Source organism: Streptopelia decaocto, assembly GCF_964273445.1.
Source record: "Streptopelia decaocto genome assembly, chromosome: 3".
In the NCBI taxonomy this organism is placed as follows: Eukaryota; Metazoa; Chordata; class Aves; order Columbiformes; family Columbidae; genus Streptopelia; species Streptopelia decaocto.
Window position 1 is genome coordinate 42258213 of NC_138656.1, and position 25209 is coordinate 42283421.

General features: G+C 36.1%; 1 protein-coding gene across 6 annotated transcripts in view; it reads left to right on the forward strand.

Moving 5' to 3' along the window:
• The window catches only part of LYST (lysosomal trafficking regulator), an 88632-nt gene that overhangs the window by 34225 nt on the left and 29198 nt on the right, over positions 1-25209 (forward strand). For 5 of the 6 annotated variants that reach the window (XM_082048279.1, XM_082048278.1, XM_082048280.1 and 2 more), the window contains exons 9-27: positions 138-364; positions 1690-1756; positions 2611-2720; positions 3737-4160; positions 5369-5513; positions 6303-6476; positions 8141-8301; positions 9694-9884; positions 11413-11658; positions 13321-13494; positions 14004-14153; positions 14947-15084; positions 16823-17021; positions 17995-18126; positions 19801-20434; positions 20897-21074; positions 21972-22141; positions 23607-23837; positions 24781-24947. In XM_082048279.1, coding sequence (XP_081904405.1) covers positions 138-364; positions 1690-1756; positions 2611-2720; positions 3737-4160; positions 5369-5513; positions 6303-6476; positions 8141-8301; positions 9694-9884; positions 11413-11658; positions 13321-13494; positions 14004-14153; positions 14947-15084; positions 16823-17021; positions 17995-18126; positions 19801-20434; positions 20897-21074; positions 21972-22141; positions 23607-23837; positions 24781-24947 — 3918 coding nt within the window. The remainder of the gene's footprint in view (positions 1-137; positions 365-1689; positions 1757-2610; positions 2721-3736; positions 4161-5368; positions 5514-6302; positions 6477-8140; positions 8302-9693; positions 9885-11412; positions 11659-13320; positions 13495-14003; positions 14154-14946; positions 15085-16822; positions 17022-17994; positions 18127-19800; positions 20435-20896; positions 21075-21971; positions 22142-23606; positions 23838-24780; positions 24948-25209) is intronic. The other variant, XM_082048281.1, reaches the window with a different exon arrangement.

The window sequence follows — 25209 nt, forward strand, 5'->3', positions numbered from 1 at the left end:
AAAACTGTCTATATGCTCATGACTTTTTCTTGTCTACCTATGAGAAGGTTGGGGAAATTATGTCCTTGGATGCTCTGCTTAAATTGTGCAAACTATTCAGCTGAAAATGTTTCAGTAAGACAAGTGTTTTCTTTCAGGAGCAGACACAAAGGCAGAACCGGGATGTACTGGTCCTCCAGGTTATTCTAATGACCTAGCTGGCAACATCAATCAAGGAGAATTAATATATCCTGAAATCTGCATGTTAGAATTACACTTGCTCTCAGCTGGTAATGCAAGTTTAGATGTGCTTGCTCATGTATTCCGAAGCTGCCTGAAAATCATCAGCCAGAAGGAGAGAAATGCCACTGTACTTATAGAACAGGTAAAAATGCTATTAAAGGCAACAGCCAGAGTTTTAAAGTTCCTGCATACCTAATAGTGATCTCAGAAATATTCTCATTTGTTATGGCTTTTGATAAGACCTGAAACAATGCAAATGACTATTGCCAGCTGCATTGCATTAAAGTTACCAGAAACTATAGTTAATGAATGTATTGAAAGGTATTTGGCCTACAAAGCTTTTGAGTTTCACAGTTGCCTTATTTTATCAAGACTGTTCAATCACTAGATCTTATAGATAAGCTTTAATGACTGCCAGGCCATTGAGAGGAAAAAAAAGGGGCAAATATCTTCGTGTATATATATATATGTTAACATTCTATATAGATATTTATTCATTATGTACTTTTAGAAACTTTCAGTGATACACCTCTAAAATATTTAATGCTATTATTCTTATGTGCATAACTAAGTTCTAATATAAACTTATTGATGCCATCACAATCCTTTGGGATTGCTGATGGCGAGCTTGTTTTTTGCTTTTTAATAACTAAATTGAGTATGTCTCTTGCAAAAGAGGAAAATATGGTTAAATAATCTAAGCTTAAAGTGCTTGTTTATATCATCATTTGACTAAGAAGCAAAGTTAGTGCTTTAGAGCTTAAACCAAAAGCAGGAAAGGAAAACTGTTTTATTTCGGTACTGCAATTGTTTGTGGAAATTATTAGTTTTAAATCACGAACACACATGTATTTCTTTTTTCTGAATGCGAATACATGAAATTACGTGTAATTCCAAGTAATCTCACTTTCATTATTTTTCAGTATTGTTTAAAAAGAGCAATCTGTCAAACTAATAAATTTAGAGATTTTTCAATATCTTTAAGTAGAGATTTTTCGAATTACCTTTATCTGAGGTGCATTTGTGAAGGATACTTATAAGTAAAGAACTTTTTTTTTTGTAGTTACTCTTAAAGTAATCTTGTGTGAAAAGGCTTAGGAAAGGTTGAATTTGCTTTCAGTAATGCTTCACTGTATATCAACATGCTGTATTTTGTCACAGCCTTTAAAATCCTGAATTCTGTTATGCAGGAAAAGACAAAGGAGATCTCAGCTGCTGAACTGATAATGGCTCAAAGGTTTCTTTCTAGAATCATTAGGATTTCAAAGTCTTTCTTCTGCAACTGAACTGTATAGAACATGAAAGAATGTTCATTAGCAAATATAAAAACCACTTCCATAATTTAAAATAACCGGATTTGTCTTTAAAATCAACAGTAGTCAAGGACTGATTGAAAGAAATAATTTCTTAGTTATTTGGGCTGCTATATAGTCTTCAGATACCAATTTTCCCTGTATTTTTTAACAGGGAGCTGTTAAACATCTTTTGGGCGGATTTATGAACATATTGACACAAGTGGAGTCTAGTTTTCATGGTGAGTTCAAGTTTTAAGTAAGTTATTAAAAAACAATATTTAAGTTAATGTACACACACGCAAGTATTTGACAATGCAAATGCAAAATTGACAAAGCAAATGCCTTGGCATGTGTGAATTTATGCAGCTGCTTCTTTAAGTTGTGACAAGTATCTAACTTACGTGTAAATATAGTGTTATTCTGAGCTAGTGGAAATCTGTTATTTAAACACATGCTGTCAGATCTAAAAATGGTAGTTGAAATCATAAGCCTAGGGTGGCAGTGTTAACAAACACTGCACAGAAAACCAGCAGTTATCTTACTGATTGAATCTGAGTCCATCACAACATAAGCTTTTATTTCAAATTTCTTTGTAGCACAGGTCTTAGTGATTTCTTGATTGAGTTTTATTTCTAATCGGAAAACAGCTGGATAATACATGTGGAATAAATGTGGAAGCAAATTAAATGCTTTCCCTAAGGTAGCTTTACATAATGAAATTGCTCCACAGTGGGAGATGATGTAAACTCATCCCAGGACTTTGATCCCTGAATTTGTGGCGAGAGCCTTTGCAAGGTAGATGTGAAGGTTCCCAGACTTTCAGACTCCACTTTGCAATCCTAGGAGCCAGACTTGCTGTAGCCTTCTGGGTTCATTCAATGAAAATTTGAATGGTAGTGTCAGGAAGTACTCTTGGATCTCTCTAAAATTCATCTTGTAGTCATCACTGCTTCCTGAATTTGAATTTTTTTTTTTTTTTTTTGCAAAACACTATGAATTCCGTGTTAGTCTTTCCTCATAATAGTATGGAATATGAATTTTAAAGCTTAAAAAAATTATTTTCAATAATATTATTTTGTTTCCTTATTTCTAGCATGTCAGATGGTGCTGGTAGACCTGTTAGTTTCCTTGATGAGTTCACAGACATGTTCAGAAGAGCTAACGCTTCTTCTGAGGATATTTTTGGAGAAGACACCTTGTACGGTATGTATGGAGTGGCAGCTAAGCTTCACAAGAAAAGTGAAGGAAAAAGAAAATCCTTTTGTGTCCAATTGTTTTGGAAAATAAGGAAACTAACAGCAACATTCTAACTGACCAGAGCAAATAAGATTTGGTGGTTGAAATAATTCCAAAAAAATGAAAAATAAATAAGAGACAAGAAAAGAGAGGGGTTTGAAGTGTATGTTAGTCCTGGGAACTCTCTTCAGTACAAGAAAATAAAATACCTCTTGAGAAGACTGACATTGTGGTTATGGATGACAGAACCCCAGAATACTGTAAAATTTGAAGTTATAAAGCATATTGCTATTTCAGGAATGCTTTAGCAGCAGGAATTGCTTTCAAAACTGTCTGAAGTTGGTCTGTGTAATGCTGGAATCTACTGCTTGTGTGGGTTATACTGAAACTCCTATCTGTTGGTTTGTGTGAGAGTCTGTAGAAGAAAACAAGTGGAAGGAACTTTAAAAAATACTGTGGAGTCTGAAATAGTACAAAACCAAACAAGGAGACACAAGTCGGTTTTTCAAAGGTAGCTTGCCATAATTGGCTAAGTAGGAAACTTTTTGGCTTGACAGCTCAGCTAGTTTTGTTACTGATTATGCAATAACGAAACGATGACCTCTGTGCACACGTTCTTAACCAGCTTCAAACATGGGGTGAGAGGTGTGGTCTGTTATTGAGGTGTAAATTAATCTGTTAGCACATAACAATGTGAGATTAGATTGTGCAGTAACCACCTGCTATGGTGCAGCTGATTCCTAAGCATGGTAACTTGATCTTGCCTAACTAAATCCTCAAAACTGTTTAGCCATAGTCTATTAAAGTTGCTTCTTGATGCTTTGTAAGTGTGTGTCAGTTTGGATATGGAAGTCTACCTCTGGGAAAACATTAATCCAGATTAAAATGAAGAGTCAGTTTCTGTTTAGTTAGATGATGCTTGACTACATGGTGTAAATGGTTTGATTTATTTTTTTCTCGTTTGTTTGGTTTATTTCTTGTAGGAGATACTGCTCAAGGGTGTATTGAAGATAATAGAAAATAATATTTATATGAACCCGTTACAGTACCTTGCCTTCCCTTTGCTCCACGGCACAAATCTGAGTGGTAGTTCTTCACAAAAATCTGGTAGCACTTCCAATAGCAAAACTGCTGGACTTTCAAAAAGAGCGAGATTTTCACAGAGTAAGAAAGAGGCAGATGGTGAAAATCTGAGTCACCAGCTGCTTTCTTCTTGGCATGTAGCCCCAGTTCACTTGCCTTTAGTTGGACAAAACTGTTGGCCACACATGTCTGAAGGCTTCAGTGTCTCACTGTGGTTTCATCTGGAGTATGCTCATGAAACAGAAAATTCAACAGAAAAGGGGAAAAAAATCAAGAGGAGCAACAGACTGGTAGCTGTCAGAGAGAGCAGCTTTGACAGCACAGGTGAGGACAATGCACCACCTGTTTCTTTTTAGGTAGCACTAAAGAATTCAGGTTACAAGTATTACTAGCTGATCTGCCATATACAACAGGTTGAATGTTTTTCCTATGGTGGATATTAAGCAGAAGTGCTAGTCTGATTTTAGTTTGAGTAATACATCATATAATTAAAGAAATCTTTTCCAACCCTAGTCCTTAAGTAAATTAATGCCTGCTTCCTTAGAAATTTAGTATTCTAATTTAATTTGTAATTTCAGTAAAATGTCTTTATGCTACTTCATATTATGCTGAAGAAAATACTAAATGCTGTAGCTGAAAGGTCATGGGAAAAGACTGCTCTCAAGTTTATTTGATCTCCTGTACTGCTGAAGCAAGTGGCTCTTGTGTTCTCCCTTTAACAGAGAGCTAATAAATCTTTGTGATTTAGGATTTAAATATTGGAACTCTTGGCTAAAAGATACTCTGAATACATTAAGCCAGAGCCTGAGGCTAACTCAGTGTAAATCCTCTAACTTTCCTTGGGTGTGCACCATTGTAAATGTCAGTAGCTGTACAACATTTCTCTGTTTATCCTTTTATAGAGACTCACCTGTTCCCAAAATCTTTCAAGCAGAATCTTTCAGATTATAATTTGTAGGAAGAAAAAATCCTTAAGTTATTTAAAATGCCTCCCAATCACAGTTCTTGGAATACCTTTTACTGTACTTTTAAAATCTTTTTTACTAGATTTGAATAAAAAGTGGGGGGAAAAAAGCAACTCTGAATCTTACAGCTCACTAGAGCTGCTTTTTTTTTTTACTAGGTCTGTGCTTTTGCTTGATAAAATAAAAATATTGAATGCAATATCATGCTTAAAGGGCAGTATGTTTTGTGAAGAAAAATCTAAAGATTTCTTGGTGCGCACTAGGACTGCCTGTTCAACATAGGAATTTAACATCATATGGCATGTCAAAAGCATCATTGAATTAGAGCATATTCATGCTTAGTGGGTTTACATAATTACAGAAAAAACCCATGTGAAGTGCTGACTTGATGTCAGCTCTGTGGTTTCAGTACATGAGACCTAAGTTTCTGTAGAGAATTGTACATACTAGTCAGCTCGCTTATAAAAAATTCTCTGCAGTACCTGAACTATTTCTTTTCACACTTGATAGCTGGTAGGACAGGCATTGTTGTATTGTCATTATGTATAAACATGTTCCTTTTTCTAGAAGAAACAAAGTCTTTAGGAATGGAATACCTGAGCCTGGGAGATAAACTTGTTGAAGATGGCTGTATTCATATCATTTCACTGGGTTCCAAAGCATTGATGATACAAGTCTGGGCAGACTTGAACACTGGAGCATTCATATTTCGGTATGGTGTATTAATCCAAAAGCAGTCTTGTGAACACATGTATTGTTACTTCCAGTAGCAGATTGCAGAGAGTACTGGTGGAGAATAGAGAACTAATTTCTATTGTAGAGTCATCTTGCACACTGATGGCAACACTGGGTAAATTTATTGCATACAGACCTGCAGGATTACTTGCTTAAAACATAGGTCTCTGGTCTTCTGTGTTTCTTATAGTAATATATAAGATGCAAGATCAGTCATAAACATAATGCAATGCAAGGTAGCAATTCAAGTATTAATGAAATAACACGATAAATGTGTGAAGATAAGCAAAAGCTTTTGCAGCTGTAGGTTTTCACACCTGAGGTGTGAAAACTGCTGTTATTTAATACTTACCATGACAATCTTGATTTTAATCTTAACACATTTTAGCCCTAATGTAGTTCTCATAAATAGTACGTCCTTAAAATGGGTCTAGAGCTGCAATTTTAGAACGCTTTTTTCACAGTGTTCAAATCATCTACATTTTTTTGATAAACTGAACTTCTCTGGAAAATAGAGAACATATTTATTTTAAATATAAACATAGTTATTTAACTTCTTTGCATTAGTAAGTTGAAACAGTAATGTGAGGATTTCTGCAGCTTATGTTGAACACTCTAAATACAGCATTGTGATAAAAAAAACCTGTGAAAGCTAAGGAATGCAGTCTCAAATTAACTGAGGCAAAAAATGCAGATTTGGGGCTTAAAATGTGAATTTGAAAACACACACACACACACACTTGTTTTTCCTCCTCTGTTTTCATAGTATGTGCATGGATCCAAATGATGAGATGAAAGCTGGTCTGCTGGCACAGGCTGAATCTCCAGAGAATGTTTTCCTTGTGGGCAGGTGGCAGCATTTGGCACTAACATACCTGCAGCAGCCAGAAGGCAAGAAAAATATCCATGGAAAGCTGTTGCTGTGGGTTTCTGGTCAGAGGTAAAGTATACATTAGTTGCACCAAGGTATTTATCCTCTTAAAAAGATGTTCTCTGGTCAGAAAACATCTGCACTACTTTGGCACAAGCTGAAGTTACAGTTGAGTGGTCTTCTGGGGGTGGGAGAGGGGTGTCTTACACTGCTAGGAATTCCCTAGAAATATCCAGAATGGTCTTGATTGCTTGGGGAATCTTTGGTTCATACTGTGGACCAATACAGACATCACTGTTTTTCTTCATCATGAATAAGTGAAGGAGGTACTACAAGATTTTGAGTAAGACCCCAAAAAAGCTATGGCATGAAGTTAGTGGTAGACACAATGTTTCTGGTTGAGAATCTGAATTAAGGGGGTATAGTTCAGGTACTGGCAATATTGTTGAAAGTAGGAATGAAGAGGAGGAGGAAAGAAGGCAGTCGTTTTGCTTCACTGAGAGAAATGGAGAGGGGGAAAAAGTAAAAAATTTCAGACAAGATCTGAACTGGCAGTGGGAGGTACTTCTACTGGAAACTTAAGGTCCATGCCCCTGAATGAGGTACATGATGCTAGGTTAGATGAGCCTGCGCCTGCATGAAATATTCATTGGCAGAGAAAAGGCAGTTTACTAAATATCACAGTTCTTGTCCTTTCTTCCTGAAGTTCAGACTATGAAGACTTCCTTTGTGTCCCAAATATGAAGCAAGTGGTCAAAATGCTAGGTCATAAAACAATTAGATGTATCACAAAAATTCTTCGCTATTCCTGTAGAATTTGGTCAGTCCACAAGCAATGTTAAAGACATTCCTAAAACTATATCTAGGAAAAAAGCTGTTGCACGTTTTTAATTCCTGCAGTTAAACGTGGAATTGTGAAGTGTAATACTTGTTTCACTTTGTTTTTGAAACTACATAGAGTTGTGTTTTAACAAACTTGATTTTCCCCCTGACATTGTTCAGTCTGTGCATGCTGATACGCAGGAAAGTCCAAATATGGAGATATAGGGAAAACTAAAAATACTACAATGTTCTGCACATGTACAGTTAATGAGGCCTTTCTATATATAGAGTTAGTTGCCAATTTGCTAACCGTTACACTCAGGAAGCTTCAGATGACCTTTACAGTCCAATTGGTCTGCTTATGTAAATGCACGTAAGGTTAATTGGATGCTTTCTGAAAGCATCAGGCTTGTTGTGTTTGACTGTGCAGCACACTAGCTCTGACAATGTTTGCTAGTCTAAGTAAATTCTCAACATGACATTTTTGAGCATATGTGAACCACAGTTTTTATAATGTGCATTAGCATACTCAAAGGCCTTTGACTTGTTAGGAATAGTAGAAATTCTTGCAAAATTGTGATATTTTAGAAGTATGTATGTATAGTGTTGTTTACAGTTTCTTCTTTGAGTCCGAGGGAGGAAGGAATTTCAGATCTAGGAGATCTTGGCTGTGTGGCAACTGTAATTGGGACTCTGTTCCTCTGTTCTGTTCAGTATTTGATTACATACATCACTATGTAACTGAGTTTTAAGGTGCCTAGATTTTGAAGATGGCTTTAATTAAATGTTGATAACGGCATGGCTTCTCATCTACTAAATGTTAAAATCTGTTTTAAGGCTACGATGAAAACCTTAGATAGCAATTTTGATCACTTCTTAGTATTTACACTTGTTTCTTTTTATGTTTTTAGGAAATGTGAGATTAATTTAGATTACTCACTGCCAAGGAAGTCAAGCTTATCATCTGACAGTAATAAAACATTTTGTATGATTGGGCATTGTATATCATCTCAAGAAGAATTACTTCGATTGTCGGGTAGATGGAATCTTGGAAATCTGCTTCTATTTAATGGTATTCTTGTATGCTTTTTTGCTGAACAAGTCTTCATTTCCTTTTCCTACTCCAAAATCAAAGGCTTAATTGGATAGTTTTTTAACATGCCAAGCTTTTACAGTAAAAGCATCAAGGCATTCTTTACCAGCATAATATTAATACATCAGGGAGAAAGTAGGCAAGTATTTCAGTGGTGTTTCCTAAAGTGTTCTTCTGCCACTATTCTCTTGCTTTCTTTTTAGTGCCATAACTGTCAATTCCAGTTACTTTAGTGTTTCTTTAAATTCATTTAAATACTGCCTTGCAGTAGGGGATGGAGAGATGGTGGTGCTTGCTCTGTTTTTTGTCTTAAACACACAGTCTCTCCTAGCTGGAAAATTGATTTCACTTACCTGCTGGTTTCAGATTACTTAAAGCAAGTTAAAAAGTAAACAAAATCTGAACCACTGAATACTGAGTTAAGCATACTTATTTCTGAAACCACTGAAGTTACTTTAGGGTTTTCTTAGATGTATATTTCTCCTACCTCCTTGGAAAGTTTCATCCAGGACTTCTGTGTGCTTGCTTAGTGCTGAAGGCTGGATCCTGCTGCTCGTCATCTGGCATTTCTTCATATGCAGTGGCCCGGTCAGAACTTCTACACAAGTGATATCAGTTTGCCAGGGGTGTGCACATGTTGTGTGTGTAGATACAGTGTATTTGTGCAGGCCATAGGTGGATGCTTGTCTTAATGTAAGCTCCACCTAGTCAATCTATGTGATCCAGTTGCTGTGTGTGTACAGCCAGCATAGTTGATGTATCCAGGATTTACTGCTGTGGAGTTATCATGCATCCATACATTAGACTTGGGTTCTTCTGGATGCTTCATTTGAATTTACACTCTCACAAACAGAACCTGAGATGCCCTGTCCAGAAAGGGGAGGAAGGGTTCATTTGGCCTTCTACTTCCTGCATTTTTTTTTCTTCCCTGTTAGCTGTAGTGAGCTTTTATTGTTGTTGCATTCTTTGTGGTTGCTCTACCCAGCTCTCTATGATGTTGCAGCATGTTGTTGTTATCTGTAATCTTGCTATGCTTTGAAAATTTTGAGGAGGCATGGATAGGTGACTTTTCAGTTTTGAAATGTGTAATTGGTTATTCAGAGCTGTTGGTCTTTAGTTCATGCAGATCGTTTTCCTCTTTTGGTTTCAGTTGCCTTTGCCACTGAATCAATCTGGCCTGTGATGTATCAGAAATCATTGATCTACAATAGCTAACAGCAAGCATTGGACTGCCCTGATTGTTCTCATCAGCAGGGCCTATGAAAACCAGCCAGTGATCTTCCTTGTAAAGCCTCTGCAGTTTACTAGCCAATGTATGATTTTTGCTTTATAGTATACTAAAGAGTTAATAACTTCTTTTCTGGATTTTAGGTGCAAAGATTGGACCAGAGGAAGCATTTTACTTATACACATGTGGGCCGGACTTCACATCTGTAATGCCTTGCAAATATGGCAAAACACTGACTGATTTCTCTAAGTATATAAGTAAAGAGATTCTACAATGTGAACAAATCAAGGAGCTCCTCATGGCAAAAAAGGAAGTGGATGTTGGGCCTTTAATTGTAAGTTTCTACTTAAAAATGGTTCTTAACCTCTTAGAACCGATTCAGGAACTGGGAACATATTTCCTGCTGTCTCCCAAAGTGCTTTGCTTTCTCCAAGCAGGCAGGAGCAAATCCACTTCTCATTAAAATCACTGCAGGGTTCCTCCCACTTACTTCAATGAGGGTTGAGCTCCATGCAGGGTGGCTGTGTCATCATGCTTTAGGTTGGATTCTGGCAACTTCTAGATGTTCCAGCATCTACAATACTGCATATTTAATCTACCAGATAAGCAGGCACTTCCAAATGCCCTAGGATGAATACATAGCTCTTCTTTCCCATAGTGTAAAGGTAGCCAACGACGGCTTAGTTAACCTTTTAAAATTAAATTGAAAATAGAGGAGAAAGGAGGATTTATCTGGTTTTAACAGGAAGCAAAAGACTTCATTCCAGTTCTTTAAGTGTTTTGGAAGGGGGTAAATTTGCATTGAGTTTGGCTGAAAAGGCATTTTTCAGGTGGTGGATCTTAATTTTTTTTCTCCTGTTTCCTGACTGGAACAGCAGTGCTAGATACAGGTGTCAATATAGTTATGCTAGAAAAATAAACTAAAAATTTCTTATGAGTAGAGCCTGCTGTATTTGGGGAATTGTCTTCTTGCAGTGGTAATTCCTGCTGTATGAATTGTTCCCACTAGAGGGAAACTCCAGCCGTAGGCAGAGGGTCATTCTGTCTAGGTGAGATCCTTGTAAACAATGGTACTAAATTTTGAATAGGTTAAGAAGGAAGTAATGGAATAAGTAAAAAGCCTAACAAATCAGTCAAGCAACCTTTAAGCTTAGTTTGCTTTACAAAACACAAAGTAACCAGAGAGAAGAACTATGTGCTCAAGTGATGAATTAATCTCTGTACTTTTGCATAGAATGCAAGTGCCTTAGGTGTACTTATTTCTCTAATTTAAAAAACCTCCCAAATATTATCATTTTATGTTTTCCATGAAATGAGTCAGTTACTTTCCATAGGAGCTTTGATTTTGGTCTAAGTCTCCTCAAGTAATGAAATGTCTGTTGAGATGCTCTTACAGCAAAGCTGATTGAAGGATGGTCTTAAAACAAAATCGGAGAAATTTTGAAAAATAGCAGATAACTTTCTATTTTAGGCTCACTACTTTAGAAAGGGGAACAATTTACCCAATATCTCTTTATGCTAATTTTAATCTAAATTTGTCAGTAACTTTTTGTTTTTATGCAAAAAAATCATTGTAATTCTTCAGGTGATCCTCGGTAGAATTTTCTTAGTGTTTTCTTAACTTTCTGTGCTGTAGCTATTGAACACATTTTCTAAAATTTAGGAATTCTGTTGCATTTCAGTGCACATGTATCCACATGAAACTTCAGAGCATGCTTTCGGTAAAGTAGAAGCAAACTGTCAGTTAATGCTACTTGCTGTTAGGTGGTTTTTGTCTGTGGTGCTTTGTGTTTTGGGAGTGTTTTGGTTTTTTTTGTATTAAACTTTCTTGAAAAAATTTATAAAAACTTCTCTTGTTTCAGGAGAGTCTTGCTGTTGTGTATACCACATCCTGTCCTGGTCAGTACACCATATATGAACCTGTTATTAGACTGAAAGGTCAAGGGAAAACTGTACCTTCCCAGAGACCTTTCAGTTCAAAAGAAGTTCAGAGCAATGTACTGGACTCTCATCACCTGAAAACGCTTCAGCCTGTGGAATATAAAACTCTTCAGGGTATACTACATGAAATTGGAGGAACTGGTGCATTTGTTTTCCTCTTTGCTAGGGTAAGGTAGCTGAGGAGGAGGGTGTGTGGATGAGTTCTCCCATGTAAAATTTTCCTTGGATCTTGGGTAGCAAATCACATATTCTAGCTGCCTTACTCAAACTAATTAAAAATCTGCATGTGACTTCTTTATTTCTTAAAGAAAACTTATAGAAAATACCTGTGGCATGACACAGACTGCATCATGCAGGTGGTACTTAAATTGGAAACTTAATTATAATTCTATCATGTAATGTTTGTATAATATTGCTTGTATTTAAGATTTGGTGTTACATTCTGATTTAGGGATGAGGCTTCTAAATGTCCAAAGATATTATTTTTAGGAGTATTGTTGAACTGAGAGTATTTTTAGTCTCTAATTGTTAAATCAAAGTAATTAACATAATTTTTAAGGCATCTAAATTCATTGCATCTGTTTATCACTTTACATGCAGGATATTCACAATGCGAGTATGAATAAATGTAAAACTACATGGTGTGCACAGCTTTAATTTTACGTAATAAATAGTGAGAGCTTTTTTGAGAGAACAGTTCAACCATGTTCAAAGGCTTATCCTGTCTAAGAAGAATTATAATTTCGAAAATATTAAGGCTATGAGCCTTAACTTAGTTACTACTTTGCTCTGACCTGTATGCAGGAGTTTGTGCTAGGAGTTTCTGAAGTACTACAGCTAATGAAAGATATTAATGTAGGCATAAAGTCTGTTCGTTTTATGTGCCTCTGGCAATGGTAGGGTTCTGAAAGGTTTGTGTGGAGAGTAATGCACATTAGACTCAAAGACAGGTGTTCCAAATTCTGGTTATGAATACACTGCCTATTGTAATTTTGATACTGAAATCTGAAGAGAAAATCTTGATTCATGCTATCGTATTATGTACATTTATGCTAAGTACAAGCTACAGATCCTGCTGTAGACTCTATTTGCGTCAGTGAAATAACCAAATAACAGATCAGCTGTCTGACAACACAGGTATGCATGTATGTAACTAGGTGCAGCAGAATTAACAGGTACCCAGCAAGGCAACTTACAGGAACTGAAATCTCATTCATGTGAGATGCCTACCTTTTCATTTTTTTGTAAAAATACTATTTGCTCTTTCCTGGGATTCAAGAATTGTAGGAAGCAAAGAGTGAAGAATGGTCCACAGTCTTCTATCAAATTTCTTGGCTCTTTATGGACAAAATAAAACTTTAATGTTTGACACTTCCAGACAGAGAGAGTCTAGACCTCCAGGAACCTTAATTTGAAGCTTTACTTGAACATTTAGGAAACTTACTTCTCCAGCGCAAAAAGACTTTATTCTTGTTAGTGGCTTACGTATTTCATGACCTTGTGACCTTGTAGTATAGCAAGAATAAATTGGTGCCATCTATGTAAATTTTATTTAGAACTGATTTTTGTCTTAAAAAGGGATTCTTGTAATGGGACTTCTTATTTTCTTAGCAGGTCATCATTTACCACAGTAGGAATTGTCACCTCAGATAACAAATCTGAATGTACACACATAGGCAAAAATGAAGGGTACATACCGAATCTCAGAATCTTTAAGACATTTCATCTAGAAGTTAATATTTAAGAAATTTAAGACTGCAGCAAAGCATTTTGAAGGCCTTTTCCTAAATGTTTCTCATTTAAACTGTTATAATTTGCCTTTTCTGCAGGTTGTAGAGATTAACAGCTGTGAAGACACTCAAGCTTTGGCACTACAACTTATACTGTCCTTAACAAAATACAATCAACAGAGAATACAGGAGATGGACAACTGTAATGGTTATTCTATGATTCATCGAGTGTTGATCAAACCAAAATGCATTGTTGGATTTTGTATGCTGAAGGTAGAGTGCTCTTTAAACCTGATATGTTGTTCAATGTTAGCACAAATTTAGAAACTTCTCTGTGATTTTAATTCTACATTTATCTTTACAAAGGCAGAACTGATTTGGAGCAAGTTTGGTCTAGGAGTGTTTTGCCTTGAACTAGAAACTCCTGATAAATAAGGGGAGAAAAAGGAAGTGATGAAAGACCCTGAGATGAGGGAGGAAAAAAAGAAATCTTGTTTCTCTGAGAGCAAGTTTAAACTTGTAAGCAATTAATAAAAATATTTGAGTGCACTTGAAAAATCTTTTAAAGAAACTTTTGTACTGGTGTTATAAGAGTGAAGCCTTTAAAATGCCTCCAGTGGGGTTACTAAACTCAGTAACTATTTTCAGACTTGATCAGGTAGATATATGCCTTCCCTATCAAGAGTTTGTCTCTAAAGATATCTTTTTTTAATATAAATTGGATAGGAAAACTGTACTCCTTTGTGCTTATGACATTCAAAAAATTTTTCTCCTCCTTTAAGACTCTTCTTGAAGGATGCTGCAGTGATGAGATTCTCTATATAAATGAAAATGGGCAGTTCATGCTTAACACAGATTCTAATGCAGTTATCCAAGATGTTCAATTGTTAGAAAAGCTGCTGCTTGACTGGAAGATATGGTCTAAAGCAAAGGTAATTACTTCATTTTGGAAATATTTTAAGTCTGAAAGTAAATGTTAAAAAGTGATAAATGTATTATGAGGCCTGAAATTAATTTCTCCAGTTAGATGTCAATAACTACTATGGCTTCATTTTTCTTTGAATATCTGGTAGTAGCATCAAGTTCCCATTATCAATGATGCAGGTAGCCTTAGTGTATTAAGTTTTGTAAATGTATTGAAATTACATGTTAGTTGAATGGATTAATTTTTTTAGGGAAGCTTGTTAAGGCTAAGGAAGACCACCTGATTCTATGGAGTTAAACTGTGGAAAATAACCACCCATTGTCATTATAACAAAGAATATACAAAACTAGTTTTTTTTGGTTGGTTGCGTGTTTGGTTGGTTGCGTGTTTGGTTGGTTGCGTGTTTGGTTGGTTGCGTGTTTGGTTGGTTGCGTGTTTGGTTGGTTGCGTGTTTGGTTGGTTGCGTGTTTGGTTGGTTGCGTGTTTGGTTGGTTGCGTGTTTGGTTGGTTGCGTGTTTGGTTGGTTGCGTGTTTGGTTGGTTGTTTTGTTTTTCTTTTTGTAGCTTAGTCATTAAAATGATTAAAACTGAACTTCTCCGATAGTTTCTAGTTCTGACATGACCATCTGCAGTCATTTAATCTTCTTCTGAGGCATAAAACTAACTTGATTTGGTTATGTTCATTACTTTTTGTTGTTTGTTTTTGTTGTTGTTGCTGGTTTTGGTGTGGTAGGGTTTTTTTTAATTCTCAGTATAGACTCAAAGACATTTCTGAAGCTGTGTTCCTGTTTTGTTTTTCAGCAAGGTGTTTGGGAAACTCTGTTAGCAGCTCTTGAAATCCTTATCAGAGCGAACCATCACCAGCAGATGTTTAACATTAAACAGCTGTTGAAAGCTCAAGTGGTGCATCACTTCCTGTTAACTTGTCAGGTTCTGCAGGTACTTCTGCTCTGAAATCCTACTCTGTGCTTTGGCAAATACCCACTTTTACTTGGAGGGGGAGGGAAGAGACTAACTGCTGGAGAAAAAAAATACATCCTCTACACTTCCAGACCCCTTTTGTCTTCTTCAACAGGCTTTGCTGCTGTAAGCTGATGCAGTTCCCTACTGGGTGCTCTTACTTACTGCTGGACAGAAGGGGCAAGAGATTTTAACTGTCTAGTACCATTTGAAAACCTGGGAACTAGGTTGCTTGCACAATCCATATAAGTAGGAGCTGGAATAAACTGTGACGCTTCTATAAGGATCTGAGATGTCTCTTACTAGTTCAAGTCTTCATTACTGAAAAACACAGATACTGTGCAAGGAGCAGAAACTGTTTTGTATCTCCCCAGGGTTAGCAGGGCAACCAGCCTGTAGTGCTCAGTCTGAGCACTCCTCTCAAAATGTCAATCCAGTCGTAGCCTCCTCTGAGACATGGAGACAGCTGTTCTAAAAAGACCTTTAGGGAAGTGTTTCCTTTGATAGACACTTCTTAGGAATATGATTTTAAAATGGTTTCCTGCTCATAGTACATATGCTCATGAAAATATGTAATCTTTTTTCTACACTGTGTTTTCTGAGTTTTTATTCTGAGATTCTGTAGCACAGACATGCATTTATTGTTTTTCCATCTTTTAATGATTTTTTTTTTAATTGTGTCTCTTAATTATTTGCATTGCTCTACATTTTTTATTTCTTCATTTGTATGTTGTATTCCCTACTTTGGGAACTTGTTAGTGGTATAGTTAACTTTTAAAGTTGTGTATTAATGCAAATGCCTAGATACAGAATATTGCATAGTATTTTCCCTGTATTTTGCGCATGAGTATGAATGCTTATATGTGTGCCTATTGGAAAAAAAAATAAATTCTTAGTTAGAAAAGCTATACAAATAGGCCAACAATTAGTTGGCAATTTTTGGGGAATGATGGAATGGAAAATAAAACTATATAAACCATTCTCTTTGAAAACCTCACTTAAATTCACTTGGTTTTCATACAGCAGTCTCAAGGTGCTTGGGTACAAAAGAAAGAGGTGGAAGTTAAGAACAAGTTAATCACCATGCTGACATTAATGAGGTTTCCCACAAGTTTCTTGAAGTCCTGTTCTAAAATCATTGTTCAGTTAATAGTTTTGTTTTGGTTTTTTTTTTTTCAAATAGCCATTGTCCAGCTATATAGAATGCTTGATCAAGCAGAAATTAGTTATCAATGGAATCTCAAATGTGTATGTTTACTAAAATGGCCATTTAAATAGAAATACAGAGGACCCAGTGTGGCACTGTTCAGAAAGTTCTTAATACGTTTAAAATGTTAGTATCGCAAATTATTTTAATCTATCTACAAATATGTAGCACAATAGCAGTAAACTACACTCTCAATGGTGATTCATGTCTGAAGGCTCCAGCATTTCAAGTCAGAGTAGTCTAGTATGAACATGTAGTTCATTTTCCAAAAATAAACTTGCATAATGTCCACTATGTTTTGTTTGTGCCTGAATTTTGAGTGTGCTGGATTTCGGTAACATTAAGTAGGTACAGTAACTCCTCTCAAATTAAAGAAAAACAGCTTTATTAAGCTTTTTTTCTTGTCTGCTCCTCTACTAGAGCATAACAATTTTATTTTTTTTAAAAAAGATAACTTCTGTTAAACTAAAAATACAAATAACTTACAGTTGTGCTGCTCTTCCTTTCCAGGAGCACAAAGAAGGGCACCTTGCATCACTGCCCCGGGAAGTTTGTAGGTCATTTGTGAAAATAATTGAAGAAGTACTTGGATCTCCCCCAGACCTGGAATTGCTGAAAGTGGTCTTCAATTTCCTCTTAGCAGTTCACCCTCCCACTAATACATATGTTTGTCACAATCCTACCAACTTCTACTTTTCCCTGCACATAGGTAGATATGCAACATTTAACTAGAAATAAACAATAAGAGAAAAATAGTCATAAATTAATACATAAAAAAACCTCTTTCACTCCAAGTTACAATTCTATGAAGATATTATTTTATTGCTATATTGTAATAACCGTATATAAAAATATTGAACTATTGAGATTTAGTAAAATAGAAGTCATTTACAGTATTGAGGGATATTATAGTTAGACTTTGCTTGGCTTACCTGGAGAACTTTCTTCTGTCTACAGCCATAGATAACCCTGCTGGTGGTTACGTCTTTAAATTTCTTGAAATTTTGATGCTGCTAAATGAAATGCTTAATGTTAGCTGCCTGTATGAACACATTTGCCTGTGGGCAAAACTTAGAGAAAAACGTCTAATTTACTTGTAAATGAAGCTTCTTCAGAAATGTGTATATGGTCTTGTCTCCATTTCTTTCTTGTTTCTGTAACTTACGTAAGCATGGAAAGCATCATCCAAGTTTCAGATGTTTTCTCCTTTTGCAGATGCCTGTGTATCTTCAGTTTTAGTAATCAGTTTCAAAGGCAGTGCAGTTGGTTTTGTCTTTATCTGTCCTCTAATACTAATTGATGTAAAATTCTGAGAAAAAGTAGAATGCACTTTTTGATACTTTGAGCCTTATTAGATGAGCCTGCTTGAGAACAGTCACCTGGTTTTGACATGGCAAAAAGTCAAAGCTGTTACTGGTGATATGTCTGCAAGGGCTATCTGTAAATATAATTACTTTAGAACAGCATAATGTTTTCAGTGTTCTGAAGTAAATTTTTAAGACATCACTAAAACAAAAAATGTTTCTCAAATGCTTTTTCTCAGCTGCTCATGAGTTGAGCATTTCTAATCACCCCCCAGTGATCAGCTTCCAATGTAACTGGGCTACTATGAGTCTAAATATATCAAGAACGCAAATTTAAAAGGCTTTTATGTAACTCTTGCCCTTATCTCTTCTTTCTAGATGGCAAAATTTTTCAGGAGAAAGTTGAATCACTTGTGTACCTGAGAAATTCCAGCAGTGGTGCGAAATCAGTAGAGAGTTCTGCATTTGTGATTACAACTCCAACTGGATTTACAGCTTCACCACTGGAAGGTAAAAACAATGCTGGAAAAACCCAAGGACATTAAGACACATTAAGTCCTTTGGCAGATGACTAGAGTGCTTTATAGTGTTACCTTCCCACAGATACTTCTTACAAAGCTCTCCTTGCTCCTTGGAGCTTGATGCCTGAACAGCAGAGTAAGGAGGATGGAATTGAATATGCTACCTAAACTACTTCATTCTCAGGTTGAGACAAACTGCCACATTGACTCAGGCAGTCAAGTGGACCAGATAGCTGAACAATTTCATTTGTCAAACAGACCTGCTAGAGATGTCTGAGAATGCCATAACCAGACAATAGTTGAAATAGTGAGGCATAAGCAGCTATCCGATCTGTGCAAAAAGCATTAAGCTGATAATTTTCTTTGTTTGTGCATAATTGTTAACATCTTGACTAAACATATAATAGTATTAAAGTATTGGTATTTAGTTATGCTGCAGGTATATTTACTTGTTCCTATGTGATAGAGAATGGGAAAGTATATCTTCTAAAGAACAACTTAGATACCTTGGTTATATAAATTAAAATTGAATAAAGATTATTTATGTATGCTGGAGAACTTCTCAACATAAAATTTTTGAAAGTAGGTGTTTAAGTGTTGATTCTGAATTTGAATTTCTAAGTTTAGGCAAAATATCTGAAATGACATTTGTTGGGTAACTTGCTACTTGCAAGTGGTTTTATAGTTGGTTGCATTACCTGCTTGTGTGTGTACCAGCTTGGCTGTAAGATTTTTGCAACTACATAGATCCTTCCTGTTGAATGAAGGCCAGCTTTGTCTGGCTATGTTTGCACATGTATGTGTGTATGTATATATATTTATATATTTGTTTTATACATTTATTTTTGTTATTTATTTATATTTGGCTTTATATATTTGTTTATATATCCCACTTGATTAAAAAATATATTCCTGATGAATTATCATTGCATTAGTACTTGCCAGTACATATCTTTCAAAATACTTCTGAATGAACAAAGTCTCCTTTTCCTAGACTAACAGAAAGCTTCCTCTACCAGGCTGGTATACAGACTACTTTCTCTCTTAAAACTACGTTTTATGAAAGACATCTGTAATGTGCTCTGAAAGTTTGACTTTTTCAGGTCAAAATGTGTGCTTAAAAGGAAGTCATGTTAAATAAAATATGCAGTAATTTGTTATAAATCCGAAGTACATGTAAAGCCTTAGTGCAGAAGGGTGGGTGAATAGTGTTTCGATATCCACTGAAACATGTTGGTAGGTTGCACCTCTTACACAAGAGCTGCAAACAGAGTAACTGGCTCTATTTGACCCTGCTTTGAGCAAGGAGGTTGGACTAGACAATCTGCAGAGGTGCCTTCCACCCTCTGGGATTCTGTACAAAATCCTGCTGAGGGTTATTTGAGAGGATCATAATGTAAATCCAGAAATTCTAGTATATACACAAAAAGTATTTTACTTTTTATATATCTTTCGGATTCATTTGTAACTTATGTATGGTTTCATAGTAGTTCACTATCTCTACTTGTTAGGCTAAATCTAAGCTATGCTAGGTGTTGAAGCAGTTTTGCCACATAAAGTTAGCTTGGGCCATCACTGTGTTAAATGTATATGGAGTGTGACACTGAGGGAAAAGCTTATTTCTGGTGCAAAAGGAATACTAAAGGTATCCTTATTTCTCTAGGAAATGCTTCCAAGGCTAGTGTACAGCAGAAGATAAGCTCTCAGGCACCTAAAAGGCTTTGCAAAAGCTTACCAGCATCTCCTACTTCCTCACCTCAAGTTCAGCAAAAAAGACTAACTGAAAGAATGGGAAGGAGCATTGATGACCTGCAGATAATTGGCAAGCGTGACTACATTGATCTCCAGGATAAAATTGGTTTTGTTGGAAGTTCTGAAACCATAAGGAGAGTACAAGAAGAACTCTTTCTTAGCAGTTGTGAGTCTGCAAAAACAGTTTGTGACTCAGAGCTAGCATCTGCTGAAACATTTGAAGATATTGTAAAAGAAGAGTTATCTGAAAATACATTTGAGAGTAAAGAAGTGGATGCAGACCTAAAATGTCTTGACAGTGGTGGAGCTGCAGCTGAGCCGTCATTACATCGACCGGACAATCTGAAAGGCCTGCCTTCATTTCAGAAGAGTCAGACTAATTTTGCAGGGTTGGGCTTAGCATTTTCTGTTCATGGAGGATCATCAGCTATTGCTCGCTGGCCAAGCTTTGCAGACAAGAATGTAGTTCCTGAAGACTGGGAGAGTCTTGCTTTTTCTTCAGCTAATAAGGATACCCCAAAACCATCTGAAAGCCCTGATGATAGGTAGGCAGAGAAACAAAATATGAAATAATCAATAGTAGCTCAGTATATGTGCTTTAATTTCAGTTATTGGTCTTGATTACTATTTTACAAAAATCGGAAACCTGAAAATTAAGCAAATGCTTTCAATGGCTGTCATAAACCAATTCATGAAGCTTTTAATCTATAGAATTGCATTATTTACATAGCAAACTTGAAAAATCAAACATTTTGCCATGTATGGTAATAGTAGAAACTTGTTATGCTAGCTCACCAAAACATCTCAAGCAGTAGGTCTGATCAGATTATCCTTTTTGCTGTCTGCCATCCAAAAATAAGTGTTAATGATGACTGATAATAGCAGTATTGGAGAAATGTTTGCCGTATTTCCTCCTCCTGCTTGCCCGAGCAGCTAGCAATTACGCATTTTTAATGTTTCCTGCTGTAGACAATAAACTGTGGTAAAACATATTCCTCTGTTTTCAGATGTACAGAAGACTATCTTGTGCTTATCTGTTGTGGATTATATGACCTCTTGCGTGGAGTTCTCCTAATTCTACCAGATGTCATGCTAGAAGATGTGATGGACAAACTTATACAGCCTGATTATCTTATAGTACTTGTGAACCACCCATCTCCTCTCATACAGCAAGGCGTCATTAAAGTAGGCCTATATAAAATGTGTTCAGCTAAAAAGTTGTGAACTAGCTTAGCTAACATGTTGGAAACATGAAGCTTTGTTAATATTTTGCTTTCTTTTTTTCTAGTTTTTGAAGTTGACTTTGGAATTTTAAGATATTTCCACCACCACAGATTTAAAAAAAAAAGGGGGGGGGGGGAGGCAAACAACACAAGCATAAAATCTTTCAGTCTGTGATCTAAGCCAGAGGGCTTAGGAGTGTATGACGGCTTTACTGATGTGAATGGAAACAACAATGCAGAAAAAGTTGGTTTCAATATGAAATGGAGATGCACTATGTTAATTGAATGTGCAAGCAAAGTTTTAACTTCTGGCACAGTTGACTTTCAGTTATTCTGGGGAGCCATCCACACATTTGTGATCTGAACATGGACTTGAGGCCTCAAAACGTTTTCAGAGATTTTTGCATTATTGACAAGGACAATATTCCTGGATGATAACATTATGTAGATTAAAAACTTCAAGTAGATTTATTTTTTAATTTGAAGAATAAGATTATATGCCTTAACAAAAAAAAGATCCAAAAAGTCATGCACGTACTTGCATACGCACCAAAGTGCAGGATTTATCAAGTATAAAAAGTTGGAATGCACTTCTATATGCATTGTGTAACCGTTGCATGTGATTTCATCTCTCTGAAACTTGACTAGAACCCTAAAAGTCTTCAGATTAAAAGGATAAAGTCAGCTGTCAGTAGTAACAAGGGCAGTGCGGGCTGCAGTTATGGTAATGCAACTGATGTTTTTAATCTGGAATTTAAAAAATTTTTATTTCAAACTGTTCCAATTAGATGCGTACTTAACTTTCAAGGGAACTATATTGAATGTTTGTCTTACATCATAATTATGTGTTTATTTTTAGTTGTTGGATGCGTATTTCAACAGAGCAAGGAGGGAGCAGAAGGAGAAATTCTTAAAGAATCGTGGCTTCTCCTTGCTAGCCAACCAGCTGTACCTCCACCAGGGCACTCAGGAAGTTGTAGAGTGCTTTTTGGAAATGCTCTTTGGCCGCTCTGTTAGCTTGGATGAAGAGTAAGTAATGCGTTGCTTTGTGCTCTGTAACTTAATATTTGCACTACAAGCAGCGCACTTTGCTGGAGGAAAGGATTGTGATAGCTTTCTAATTACTGTTCTGTTCCAAGTAGTCATCAACCATAAAAAAATTCTTTTGAAACTGTTTTGAAATGCGTTGCTTGTTGCTTTAATATTTTAATATATTAATCTTCTTATGACTATTGTATGGCCCTTAAGCTGTTTGTAAGCAACTTCATCTGATGGGCACTATCAGCTGGGATCTTCTGAACCCTCAGCCCTTCTGAGGGCCTCCGAGGCCTTTGCACTTTGAACGTCCTGTCGTCAGTTTAACATTTCCTATTCTTTCTGATCCTACGTGAAACTCTGATTTATATCCTTAGAAGCTTTAAGTAGTAGTCACTAGATTTCTACTGTTGGATTTTGGTAGGTGGTTAAGGAAAAAGCTTGATGCCACGGCTGCTTCCTTGGCTTGGCTCTGAGTTTAAATCCAGGTTTCCTTTAGGAAAAGTCCCACAGATACACTGTTTCTGTGAAGCACAGAGCCACCTCATATTGACACGAAAGGTGATTATCTTTAAGAAGACAATTATCTAAGCAAATTATATTTTTTAGAATATATTGGTATGACTACTGAATGTACAGGGAGAAGATGCATCTAAGTATTGTCAGCAGTGCAAAAATTTTGCAAAAAAGCTCCTTCTCAGTTGCTGCCTCTGCAAGATTTGTATCTGAATTACTTCTGCCTGTTGGCCTGTTCTTCAGCCTCCCCCCCAAAATATTTCTATTTTATTCCAAGACTTAAACCTGACTGCTTAACTAGCCCCAAAGCAGAGAACTGTTATTTCATCAGGACTTATAATGGGGCTGGAAAGGTAATTCTTACAGCTTGGATTCTTTTAAGATTGTATATAATAGTTGTGTGATAGGCTGACAACCTTAAAATAATAAGCCAATTTATTAATGCACATGTAATACAAGGTGTGAAGCACTGTTCTAAATTCTACAATTGCAAGAAGAGAGATGTTGTAAAACCTTATTAAATGTCAGCAGTAATGGATATAGAACATCAAACCTGCTGTCAGTCGGTGTAATATTATACCAATGCCAAGCGGTATCTGCTTTCTTGATAATGTCTGTCCCAGTTGCAATACTTATTACTGGAAAGATGAGTCATATTTTTCTACACTGATTAAAAAAACCACTCTGTTTTCATGAAATCTATATTGTAGGCAGTTGGTAGTTAACTGAAGCTTCAGATACATATTTTAGATGCTTCGTTTCCTTATGGCTCTTTCAAGTGTTTATTTTGCTCTTCCTTTAGTAGATGGGCATCATTGCTGCAATTAAATTTAGGAAATTGCCATTTACATCTTCGTCAAAATACTGGCATAGGCTGGTATTCCAATTGCATGGGCCAGGTTGCTATTTTAAGGATGTCACTCATTTATATTTACTTTTATAGATTTGATCTGGAAGATGTCAAGAATGTTGGACTCTTTCAAAAATGGTGTGTCATTCCTGTTCTGGGTCTTATAGAGAACTCTTTGTATGATAATGTTCTGCTGCATAACTGCTTCTGTCTCCTGCTGCAAATCATAAGTTCCTGCTCAAAAGTTGCAGACCTGCTGCTTGATAATGGTTTGCTCTACGTGTTGTGTAATACACTGGCTACTCTCAATGGACTGGAAGCAAAGTGAGTATAGTACCAGTTGCTATAAAAAAAGCCCAGGCACAACCTTAATTGTAGCAAAAGATAATGTATGGCATTCTTAATACTTGCTAAAATGATACGAGAACATGTATAAAGTAGCACTGTTTTGAGGTTTTCAGCTTTAATTTTACCTTTGGGTGTAAGTTAATGTTTTAGATATTCAGTTCAAACAATAGAAAACACTGGATATAAAATGTTATTTCTGTACCATAAATTTTCATGTGAAACAAAATTTTAAAATGCAAGTTTGTCACATTGTGTACACTTTGGATGCTTTTCCTGATAAAACTCAGCCGAACAGTAAGATAAAGGCCTGGGAGATGGTAGCATTCTACTGTATCTATAGCCAATGTAAAACTGCAGGAAAAGTCTCTCCTGTGCTGCCTGTGATTTAATATTTGAGATTTTGAGTAACTTAAATGACTTCATTAATTACAAGCATTCTGTACTTTGAGAGGTTATGCAGTGCAGGAAGGAGAAGTGGGATTTTTGTTAATTCATTTCATTAGTTGGTATCCTGAAGAAATACAGATTTCCTTTTTACCCCAGTATGGTTTCAGTTCAGCGTGGTTATAAAATGATCCTATCCAGATTTTTTTTTTTGAGACATACAGGATTTCAGATGTGATCTGTAACTTAGAAATCTCATAATACATTGTTGCTTTTGCAGTAAAACTTGGTTACAATTTTAATGTTAGAATGTCTCAAAGATTTTCAGGCATCCAATCTGCAAAAGTTAATAGTAAAGAGGTGTTCTTTATTACAGTTTTCTAGCATTCAGCAGTAACATTTCTATATGGAGTACAATATAATAATAGGTATGGTTGGCAGAAGTAGTGAGGGGAGTAGTAGTGGGGGGGGTCTTGATATGGGTTACAGTGCACTAGAATTGTCACATTTCTGGTAACTACAGCTTTGTTTGCAGCATTCCCTTGAATGACTACAAGTTACTTGCATGCGATATCCAACAGCTGCTGGTAGCAGTTGCCATTCATGCCTGCAGCTCCTCAGGTTCTCAATATTTTCGTGTTATTGAAGACCTCATTGTGCTGCTGGGTCATCTTCAAAATAGTAAAAATGCAAGGATGCAAAGTAAGTTATCTGCTTATTTTTGGGCTCATGGGATTGGAGAAGTAAATTCCTTCCCCATTGAATTTTTGTTTGTTTGTTTGTTTTTAAATTAATATTCCTGCTGAGGGAGATGGGGGAATTTTCTGGTGATGGATCTTCTTTGTCTTTTAGGTGGTTTCAAAGTAATAGTTTTCCTTAGGAGCCTGCGTTGTGGTCAAGAGTTGTGTAGTGTTAATCTGAACAAATAGTGATTGTAAAAATTCATTAAGGGTGTTTAAATGGA